This window comes from Malus domestica, chromosome 16, assembly GCF_042453785.1.
Source record: "Malus domestica chromosome 16, GDT2T_hap1".
NCBI classification, from domain to species: domain Eukaryota; kingdom Viridiplantae; phylum Streptophyta; class Magnoliopsida; order Rosales; family Rosaceae; genus Malus; species Malus domestica.
In genome coordinates, this window is record NC_091676.1 from 23924900 (window position 1) to 23937216 (window position 12317).

Below are 12317 nucleotides of genomic sequence, written 5' to 3' on the forward strand. Positions count from 1 at the left end.
GATCCATTGCCAACTGTTAACAAAGCTTATGCACTTGTTCTTCGTCATGAAAAACAAGTCGAAGTGTCAAATGGAAAGAGCAGCACCATGCAACCTGAAGCTGCCGTGTTTACAGTGAAAGGTGCTGGTCGAGAACCCGAGACAGAAGATAGTAGTCAGCGATGCGCCAAATGCAACAAGACCAACCATAGCACCAAGAATTGTCGTGCTCATCTCAAGTGCACATTTTGTGGTTGGAAGGGACACACTTTTAACTTTTGCCGCAAACAAAAAGCAGCAGCTGAAACTGACCAAAGTCCGTCTTCCAAGGGCAACCAAGTCATGGCATGTGACAAGAATGACACAATGCCCAACTTCCCTTTTTTCTCCGGAGGACTGCAAGCAGATTCTTCAGCTTTTGAACAAGAGCAAATCCTCATTTGCTAATCAAGTGGGTAATTCTTCGAAACATGAAGAACTTTCAGGTAAAGCATTTTCTTTCGTGCGTAATGGAAAGCAAATCATTTGGATTTTGGACAGTGGCACCACAGACCACATTGTATGCAGTCTTGAGTTTCTCACGTCCTCAAAACGTGTTGAAAATCATAGTGTTGAATTACCAAATGGTTCCCTTGCTACCGTAACCCATGTCTGCAAAGTGGTCTTCTCTCCCAACCTTATCCTTAACAATGTTTTATGTGTACCATTGTTTAGGTTAAATTTAATATCTATTAGCAAGTTAGCCTATGATTCCTTCTACATCACCATTTTTCTCAAACAATTTTGTGTCATATAGAACCTACGTTCGGGGAAGATGATTGGGACGGGAATTGAACGGGAGGGACACTACTATCTCGAACCACCAAAGAAGAGATCCTGCAACACCATAACCACCATGAGCTCTCCTTTTTGGCACCAACGCCTTGGGCACCCATCACCTAAAGTGTCCTCGTTACTTCCCTTTGTGCACAATAAATCGTGTGATTCCAATAAATGTTTAATTTGCCCATTGGCTAAACAAACCAGATTGTCTTTTCCCTTGAGTTCTATATCTACTCGTTCATGTTTTGAATTAATACATATTGACATTTAGGGTGGTTATCAAGTTCCTTCCCTCTCAGGTGCAAAATATTTTCTCACCATTGTTGATGATTACACAAGGTGCACTTAGGTTTATTTGATGAAACACAAATCTGACACACAAGACCTTCTTGTTCAATTTATTCACATGATTGAGAATCAATTCATCACAACAGTTAAGGTGATTCGAAGTGGTAATGGTCCCGAGTTCAAACTTGCCACATTTTACAAACTCAAAGGGATCCTTCACCAAACCAGTTGTGTCAACACACGACAACAAAATGGTGTTGCTGAACGCAAACACAGACACCTGTTAAATGTTGCTCGAGCCCTTCTTTTCCAAGCCAATCTTCCTAACCATTTTTGAGGGGATGCTATTCTCACTTCGGCCTATCTTATCAATCGTACACCCACACCTCTTCTTCAAGGGCAAACACCATATAACAAATTGTTTCACAAGGCACCAAGTTACATGCATTTACGTGTTTTTGGATGCTTATGTTTTGCATCAACCCATGCACAAAAACACTCTAAATTTGATCCTCGTGCACGACGATGTCTTTTCCTTGGGTACCCTTATGGTCAAAAGGGTTACCGCTTGTTTGATCTCACACTTAAAAAGATTTTTGTGTCATGGGATGTCACATTTTTCGAATACCACTTTCCCTATCAATTATCCCATACTTCCGCTGCTCCTACTACCAGTCCTACTCCACTTCCCATAGAATACTATTTGCCATCGTTTGATCCTTCCCCTACTCTCCTTCATTCACCTACCATAAAACCCTTTCCTGAAGTAGGCTCTGCCCTTGTCACCATTCCACCTCTTTTACCCGTTGAGACCCCTTCACCTTCCTTACCTTCTCCATCACCATCACCATCACCATCACCTCCGCCTTCCCCTCCTGCTCAATCTCCTGCTGCACCATCGCCACCCCGTCGTGGCACACACCGTACCAAACCCTCATCTTTCTTGCAGGATTTCCATGTCGAGACCTCTCTCCCATCCCGACCTGCTTCTTCCTCGAATCTGGTTCAGTCCTCAGGTACTTTTCACCTTCTGTCTCATTACCTATCTTACCATCGCCTTTCTCTCATGCATAAACATTTTGTCACTAACGTCACCAATATCCGAGAGCCTACCACTTTTCTGCAGGCTGTCCACCATCCACAATGGCGTGCTGCCATGCAACACGAAATTGCTACTCTTCAGGCCAACAATACTTAGTCTCTCGTTCCACTTCCCCATCACAAAAAGTCGATTGGCTGCAAAATGGGTGTATAAGGTCAAGCTTAAACCTGATGGGACCATCGAGCGTTACAAAGCCCGGTTGGTTGCTAAGGGCTATAACCAAATAAAAGGGGTTGACTATCGTGAAACCTTTGCTCCGGTTGCCAAGTTAACCACTGTTCGTGTGCTCCTTAGTGTTGCTGATGTGCGTCAGTGGCATTTGCACTAACTCGATGTCAACAACGCCTTCTTGCATGGTGATCTTGACGAGGAAGTGTACATGTAATTACCTCCTAGCTTCGGACGAAAGAGGGAGACTTGTGTATGCAAGCTACACAAATCTTTATATGGTTTAAAGCAAGCCTCAAGACAATGGTTCATCAAACTTTCCACCGCTCTCAAGGCTACCGGATTTCATCAATCATGGTCTGATTATTCCTTGTTCGTCCGAAGTTAGCAAGGTAACTTCATTTCTTTGTTGGTATACGTTGATGATGTGATTCTAGCAGGAAATAATCTGCAAGAAATTGAAGCAACGAAGCAGTTTCTCTCGCAACAATTCAAATTGAAAGACTTAGGCCAACTTAAATATTTCTTGGGGATAGAGGTTGCACGGTCCAAAAATGGCATCACCTTGTGCCAATGAAAATCTGCATTGGATATATTAAATGATGCGGGATTTGTGGGTGCCAAACCTTCACGATTCCCTGTGGAGCAAAATGTTTCTCTTACACAGGCAGAATGAGAACTTCTGGTTGATGCTTCATCATATAGGAGACTTGTGGGTAGGCTGATCTACCTGACCATAACAAGGCCGGACTTAGCCTATGTTGTGCACATGTTAAGTCAGTTTATGGAAAAGCCTCGACAACCACACCTTGAGGCAGCACACAAAGTTCTCAAATACATCAAGAGTGCACCGGGACAAGGCATATTTTTGCCATCCAAGGGATTCTTGCAGTTAAGGGCATTTTGTGACGCTAACTGGGCTAGATGCAAAGACACAAGAAGATTGATAACAGGTTACTGTATTTAACTTGGTCAAGCACCGATATCCTGGAAAACAAAAAAGCAAACCACTGTCTCTCGTTCCAGTGCAGAAGCCGAGTATCGTTCCATGGCAGCCACATGTTGTGAGATCACATGGTTAAAGAACATTTTAAGAGATTTAAAGGTGATTCATTCACAACCAGTCACGTTGTTTTGTGACAACCAAGCAGCCATATACATTGCTTCGAACCCGGTATTTCATGAAAGGACAAAGCATATAGAGATTGATTGTCATTTGGTAAGAGAGAAGATTCAAGAAGGACTGATTCGTACGGCATACATACAAACAACTGACCAACCAGCAGACATCTTCACCAAACCGTTGAGTTCTACACAGTTTGAAACATTGCTCAGCAAGTTGGGTGTTATTAACATACACTCCAACTTGAGGGGGAGTGTTAAAGAAGATATCTCAGATTAATTATAGTAAATATTGTAAATCTGTAAATTAGTTATTTGCTTACCTGTTATGGTTTGATTTCCTTGATTGTAGGCATTAGTTTAGGATCAAGAATGTATCTATTTCCTATATATCTTGTAACCCTAGCTTTCGGTGAATACAAGAAAAACCATTCTACTATATTACGTTTCTAAGACTATCCCATCTTATTCTCTCTCCTCCTATTTAAACAGTTATGATTAAGCCAACATCTTGTTTTAAACTTTGTATATAGAGAAAAGACAAAAAGGAAAGTGTGAGAGATGAAGAGGGAAGACGATGGTAAACATCTTGTTTTGAATTTTTTATAGGATTTTTATCACAAATGGTCATTGAAATTGACCATCACCATCAAGATAGTCCCTGAAATTGAAAATCAATCAATGTAGTTCCTGAAAATAGGTGTCGCAAATCTTTATGGTCCTTCCGCCACAATTTTGTTAAAATTTCCATTAAGAGCTGATGTGGCACATAAATAGGTCTCATAAGTCTTTTTTTCTCACAAATGATCCTTGAAATTGACCATGACATCAAATTGGTCCCTGAAATTGACCCACGACATCAAATTGATCCCTGAAATTGAAAATCGATCAATGTAGTACCGCAAGTAAGTGTTCCAAATCAATGTAGTCATTCTGTCATAATTCTGTCAAAATTTTTGTTATGTACTGATGTAACATATAAATAGATCACACAAGTCTAATTAAAATTTTTATTAAAAACTACAAATAGGTTTAATAATTTAGTAGTTAATAAAATGTTGGCAACCCAAAAACCCAGGCCTGCAATCATCTCCGATCCCAGTCCACATTCATCTACCTCCTTCCCTGTCTATTCTCTAAAAAAAATCTCAATACACCCACCTTTACAGACTTCGACACCCTTCACCGAATTGAACCTGGGTCGAGATCACCTTTGGTGACGGCTTGGCTGATTGACAACAACTTCTGAGACATCACAGTTAACATTTATGCGATCAACATCCTCACAACCTTAATCTTGGAGAGCTTGTTTAGCACTTCCTTGGTGGTCTAGTGACTCAAAGAACGGTGAGGTCTCTCTTGAGATAATGAGGTTATAACTGAGGTGTGTCTATTGTTTGTTAAAAACTATTTCCAAACCCCCTTTTAGGCCTTGGTTAAGCCTTGTGCCTTTGAGAATTTATGGCAGAGATTTTTCTTCAAAGTAGGTTCCTACTATAAGAAGAAAAAAATATTGTGCAAAAAGGTATTTAGACAACTTTTTAGATTAATTATTAAACCCACATCAACCCATAACAAAAAAAATTTACAAAATAGTAGCAAAAAGATCATATTGATTTGCGACAACTATTTTCAAGGACTACATTCATCGATTTTCAATTTTTGGGACCATCTTGATGATGTGGGTCAATTTCAGGAACCGTCTTGATAGTGTGAGTCAATTTCAGGGATCATTTGTAATAAAACCCTGTAAATCTTGTGGGCTCATTTATGTGTCATATAAGCACTTAACGGAAATTTTAACGTAATTGTAAGGAAATGACCACATTGATTTGTAACACCTATTTTCAGGAACTACATTGATTGATTTTCAATTTTCGGGACCATCTTGATGGTGATGGTCAATTTCAGGGACCATTTATGGTAAAAACCCTTTTTTATATAGAGAAAATACCAAAAGGAAAAGTGTGAGAGAAGATGAAGGAAGAAGATAGTAATAGGAAGGGAGAGAATCATACTCCTTGTAGTGGGTTTCATACTTGAATATATCAAGAAATTAACTCTAATTGGTATGGTATCAGAGCAATTCTGATCCCCGTACTGCCACTATTGTCATCTACCCCATAAGACCTATCGTTTTTATATCTTCCACTTTCGTACCATTCCAATCTTACTCCTTCAGTTGGCCATATCTGCCAACATCCAATACCCCATAAACATACCCGCTGGAATCACCCAACAAATTTACCCATAACCTTTGGAAATTCATCATGTCGACGGAATTAATAGTCGTATATACCTATATCCCTACCTCCGCTGCAACATACGTTGAATTCCTGTCGGCAACATACTTTGAATTCGGGAAATTTTATTTAAATTTATGTAACCTCTTTTTACACTTAACTTAAATTTTAAATGCTAATTGTCTATTTTACCCTATTGCATAATTACTATTAAGTACTAAATACAATTAATAATAAAACTCAAATTTATCAATAAACTCAAACACTATAACTAAACCCTACGATCACTCTTTGTTTATCCTACGTTCATTCTAGCAAAAACCCTAATAGCTCTCATAGAGAAAAACAAGTTTTTTTATTGATGATAATTTGAAAGCTAATAACTGATGATAATCTGAAAGCACGATGTCGAGAGAGACCAACAGTTATGGATTCAATAGGCAATACACTAGTTTGCATTGATGTCCTCAACTCTGTGCTTCTTTCCATCCATCTCGCTAATACAACATTTGCGTCCTTTACAGGCCCACCCATACGTTCGCTAACGAGTTCAGCAAGCCTCTGAACTAAAACACCAACATTGGTGACAAGACAGTGTAAAGCAATACGTTGTGCAATTTGCACCAACTCTTCCAAGACAGGATCAACTTTTCAATTTACTAATGAAACTTTGAATCCAGAACTCCCAAGGTTTGTTTCAAGATTTGTGAGAGATGGCATTTTTCCTTGAATTGCTGAATCTGGGGAAAGTCCATATACATCATAAAATCCATCAACCACTTTCTCCTCATAGTCTAGCACATTGAACTCCTGGTATAAACAAGAAAATCCAATCCAAATCAAGATGAGTTAAAAACTAGAGCAACGTCTCTTGATGGTAGTATATACAACAAACAACAACAACAACAAAGCTTTTTCCCACTAAGTGGGGTTGGCTATATGAATCCTAGAACGCAATTGCGCTCGGTTTTGTGTCATGTCTTCCGTTAGATCCAAGTACTCTAAGTCTTTTCTTAAGGTCTCTTCTAAAGTTTTCCTAGGTCTTCCTCTACCCCTTTGGCCCTGAACCTCTGCCCCGTAGTCACATCTTCGAACCGGAGCGTCAGTAGACCTTCTTTGCACATGTCCAAACCACCATAACCAATTTTCTCTCATCTTTCCTTCAATTTCGGCTACTCTTACTTTATCTCAGATATCTTCATTCCTAATCTTATCCTTTCTCGTGTGCCCACACGTCCAATGAAGCATCCTCATCTCCGCTACACCTACGGGTTGATGCTTCACCGCCCAACATTATGTGCCATACAGCATCGCCGGCCTTATTGTCGTCCTATAAAATTTTCCCTTGAGTTTCAGTGGCCTACGACGGTCACACAACACGCCGGATGCACTCTTCCACTTCATCCATCCAGCTTGTATTCTATGGTTGAGATCTCCATCAAATTCTCCGTTCTTTTGCAAGATAGATCCTAGGTAGCGAAAACGGTCGCTCTTTGGTATTTCCTGATCTCCGATCCTCACCCCTAACTCATTTTGGCCTCCGTTTGCACTGAACTTGCACTCCATATATTCTGTCTTTGATCGGCTTAGGCGAAGACCTTTAGATTCCAACACTTCTCTCCAAAGGTTAAGCTTCGCATTTACCCCTTCCTGAGTTTCATCTATCAACACTATATCGTTTACGAAAAGCATACACCAAAAAATATCATCTTAAATATGTCATGTTAACTCATCCATTACCAACGCAAAAAGGTAAGGACTTACAGATTGTTGATGCACAAAAGCAGTGAGGACTTTGGTACAACAGAAAGTATTAAGTTTGTGATCTTTGCTAGATTGCTCCGGTCATTAGTGTGGATAAGTATGTAAATGGATAGAAACAGGAAAGCAAACACAAGATGTACGTGGTTCATCCAGATTGGCTACGTCCACAGAGTAGAGGAATTCTCATTAATTATGAAGGGTTTACACAGTACATAGGTTCAAGCTCTCCTTTAGTGAGTACCAGTGAATGATTTAGTACAAATGACATTAGGAAATATTATGAGAGAATGATTTCGTAATCACGAAACTTCTAAGTACCGAAGTGTAGTATATACAAGCAAAAAATCAAGAAAGTGTGTATTTGTTCTAATTCAATATATGAATGTTCATTAAAGATACTACATTTTTTCCCTGATCGACAAAATCTACTCCCAACCACTAATGGAGGATTTTCATCTCACCTTGGATACATGAGCATATGCTCATGAAACAGAGACCACATAGAGAGAGAGAGATGGTGATACATGGTTTTTGTCAACATCTATAGAAGTGTCAATTTTGTTGTCAGCCATGGCTAAATTCACACCCCAATTTTCAGTGTCCATTTCTAGACGACATAAAGATAGAGTTAGAAATCAAATGGGTGTAAAAATAAATCCACATATTGAATTGGGTTTATTGGGGTATATTATGTTGTAAATTAGGGTTCAAGGAGATATTAATAGTTTAGTTAAAAATCAAATGGGTGCAAAAAGTCAGTTGGTGGTAGAAATATGTTACATGAGTTTAAATAAAATTTCCCATTCGCGTTGCACCGACTAGGCCGTGCCATCGTCTCTTCCTCCTTGCATTTTTTCTCTATCATCTCTCTCCCTCTCTTTGTGAGATACATACGCTCTCTTGTTTCAATAAAGAGAATTTGTTCATGCAGTAAAAATATTTTGCGACTCCAAGACCACTGTTTCAGCCATGGTAGCTACTCCGCCTCGATTTCCCCGTGGAGTCTCCGATTCTCGCTCAAGTGGATCTAAAACTACCGATACAAGGAAGTGTATTTATTGTGACAAGGATAAGCATACTAGAGAAGCTTGTTTCAAGTTGCATATCTTGATTGGAGAGTTCAAAAGGAAGGAAAATCAAAAGAAAAGCATTGGTGGATCACAAGCATACCTGACTACACCAACGCCTTCCGTACCTCAGGTAGATCAATCTGCTCACTGAGTTTCTCCTATTACTGCTTCCACTTCCTTAGTCGACACAGGTAACTTTGGTTTTGCCTTGCACACTACATTTGTTCCTCCCAATAAACCTTGGATCGTTGATTCAGGGGCTTATGATCACATGATCAATCATCGTACATGGTTGTTTCTCACGCTACTCCACCTTTTAATACCGTTAAAGTTGCTAATGGTATTTCCACTCCAGTGCTTGGAGCAGGGCTAAGACTACTATCAGGTAGATAATCAACGTAACACCCTTTAAAACTTTAACTTGCTCAAGCAAATAGAAAGAACTTGCTTAAGTTGCTAAGTATATGTCACCTATCATCTACCATATAAGAAAACACTACGTTTATATTATAAATAACAGGGGGCAAGCCGAGAGGAAAACCAGTAAATCTACCAACTGTTTTGTTCTGAATGGAAAACAAAGTAACTGCAGAAAAAATTCACAAGTTTAAAAACTACATTACAGTCATGGACATTATCTGGCGAGCAAGGGCTGGATCTTGGTTCAATAGCTCCCTCAAGTTGCTCTCCACCTCTGCAACCTGTTTCTCGATGTATTCCTTTGAGGTCTGTCCAGAGCACAAAAGAAACAATTTATTTCCGCCAAAGTCCAATAGATAAAAAGTTCTAGTCTTTAAATTATCACATAAACATGACATCGAGTTTAAACACATATTAACACAGATACTGGACAAGCTCAAGCTCAAGCTGTCCCATCGAGCACATACAAAAGCCTCAACCAACCAGCAAGTGAAACAACAAAACCTCCCAAAACAACCACGAATGCCTATAATAGCTGAACTAATAACAAGTAAATCTAAAGTGACTCCCACCTTCCTCTGCTTGGTTACGAAATTCCAAAATATGAACAAAATTGAAGGCTATGAAGATCTCAAAAGCACTCTTCCCCACAAACCCCCATTTTCTCTCCCCCATAACTTTAAAAGATCCTTTTGATTCTTTCCATCTGTACCACCACACCATAGTGATTATGCAATTATTCCTCAATGTTCTTTTTCTTTACTCCCACAAGCAAAGAAATGCACAATTTGAAGAAATGCACAATTTGAAATCACCAACGAGGCAACAAACCAATTCACGAATGTGAATATCAAACAATAGGTCAACAGTTTTCACTATAAACTAGATTATAAGTATGTTAAATTTATCTTCTTAAGCCTTACAACCGAACTAATTGGTTTGTTTAATTCTGAATGTTAAAACATTTTGACAATTTCTTTCTTTAATATTAGAAAGATTTATACAACATTTATAGCATTATACAGTTTTTGACATCTATTCATATGTAAGCTAATCAAATGGGGCACGCTTGCTTTTAAGCAGCCCTAAAATGGAAATACAACTTCACATGCCAAATTGTGAACTATCATATTGGTCCTTTCCAGTTTTTTCTTTGTTTTGACGACCTGGAGGGAGGGGGAGAGAGAAGGGGGTGAAGATTGTCTTCGTTTGATGTATTCACTAGCAAAATGTCACCCCAACCCAGTAAACTTCTTCTGGAAGACTTAAACGTCAAAAGACAGAGCCTTAGTTGTGAAATCAGTTGAAGGATCAGTTCACCTTGCTAAACAAGGTTCATACGAGCTGATCACGTTCTACCCATTGAAAACTTCTAAAAAGTACAAGGTATTGTTTTCTCATCCATGAATTTGGCAAGTATTTAGACACACTCTTAGGACATAATTGTACTGTTCTTTCCTATTATTACATCATTCTTCTATTTACCATCATGACAAATAACATAGCAACAAACAAAGATGGTCATAGCTTCATACAGATCTTTTTAGGCTTCTTATTTCACATATCTCAACGTATTGGACAAGTAAACTGAAACTAAGACCAACAACATATAGAATTTATAGATTCAATATAAGGAAACCCATTTATATGTGGCATTTAAATGGATGAAAATCAACAGTATGACAGAGCCTTTACACGGAATGGATGTTGTTATATGTCTTTATAACGGAGTACAATTTTGTCTGTGGAGTCTGGAGAATGCAAAATGAAGTTTCCTAGGAAGAGATGCACACAGTAGAAAACAAGTTCCTAAATGGGGACTAATAATGAGGCAAAGCAGATTCTGCAAGCTCGTTATTACTGAAACCAAAGTGTATAAATGCAACAAATTTATTGAGCATTGACATCTAAACTTTGTAGTGGTATCTCTAAAAGGTGTATTGAAATCGAAGGTGTATATATTAACTTTCTTCCCTACAACCATTACGAAACAAAACAAACTATAAAGAAAGAAAAGGGACCGTTATTATTCAAGTGAAAGCAGAGATATACCTGGAGCGAGGCGATTGCAGTCTCACTATCCTTGAGCTTTTGTTCCTGTTCTTTCACTAACACTGACTTGGGCTCTAACACAAACCTATCCACCATAACAAAATGTATCATCAGATGGTATATCAGGCAGCTCACAAATCAAAAACAAGACCTGAACAACTCTATCTAATGTTAAGTTTAAATCCGGAAATCCGAAACTCACGTTCTCCCTGCAAAACAGATTAACCAACAAAATTCATCAAATTTAAACCCAAAAAACATCATAATATAAAAATCAAAATCCCAAAAGAAATGGGTCACTTTTTTCCCCAATTTAAAACTGAGAACAGAGAAAATGGGTTGATTGAAACGAAGTACCTATAGATTTGTAAGTATTTGAATCATCAGATAGAGGCCGCAGCTCCTCCAAGGTTAGAAAAGCACGCTTCCTTTCTCCTTCCTTGTTCCGCATCTGCGTCTGCACCTGAAACCCACCTCAGTTCGCAGCAAATCAGTTCAATTTTCCCCACCTATTTAAAATTTATTAATTAAAAAAATATTCTGGATAAATAAAAAAACCTGCTTCAATTTCGCAGTGAGCTCGATCATGCGGCCCTGAATTTCCAAGAACGCCTGTAAAAATTTGATTCTTCTTGTAATTAGTAGCGAGCGAGATAAAGTGGAAAATCTAGAGAGAGAGAGACTTACAGCCCTGTTGGCTTCGTCGGCCATTTTTGCAATTGAAGCTTTCTTAGTCGGAGCGCGACGGAGGCTGAAAAATCAGAATTCTGACCTCGCTACTCGTCGTCAGTGACTCGGTCATGATTTGGTAAATGGGTTTTGGGTATTCGGGTTCAGATTTGGGTCTTCCAACTTCCAAGCCCAAATTAGTATTAGGATGCCCATCAATTCATAGGTCGTGCGTCCAGGTCTTTGCAAGGGATCTTTGTTTTGTGTACGCTAAACGCGTTTTTTTGTCAATATATATCAGAACCATCAGTTGCACTCCGATGTGACCGATCGTGCATATTCCGCTGTGCCCACCTATTATTGTTTTCCGCAACTGCGATAAAGCATCGTACGTTTATAGTGTAATTGGATAAGAAGTCTTAAGTTTGATTCTCTATAAATACGAGTTTGAACCACATTATGTTAGCCCATTGTGAGATTAAATCTATCACATCTACCATGTAGATAATATCGTTTTTTTGAAAAAAGTTTTAAGTGTTTGGTGGCTCTGGTTTAGACTCTTAGACTTGAAGTCTTTAGTAAGAGACAAAGAAACATATAATTTTAAACTTGTTCATG

General features: G+C 38.8%; 1 protein-coding gene across 1 annotated transcript; it reads right to left on the reverse strand.

Annotated features, from left to right (window-relative positions):
* Window positions 1-9044: 9044 nt before the first annotated feature.
* LOC103404060 (prefoldin subunit 1) lies at window positions 9045-11964 on the reverse strand. The gene is made up of 5 exons (XM_070815467.1): window positions 11718-11964; window positions 11589-11642; window positions 11381-11493; window positions 11031-11115; window positions 9045-9286 (listed from the first exon to the last, which is right to left on the reverse strand). Exons 1-5 carry the CDS (start codon window positions 11739-11741, stop codon window positions 9173-9175), a joined length of 390 nt encoding a protein of 129 aa, XP_070671568.1. The 5' UTR covers window positions 11742-11964; the 3' UTR covers window positions 9045-9172.
* Between the last annotated feature and the right edge of the window lie 353 nt (window positions 11965-12317).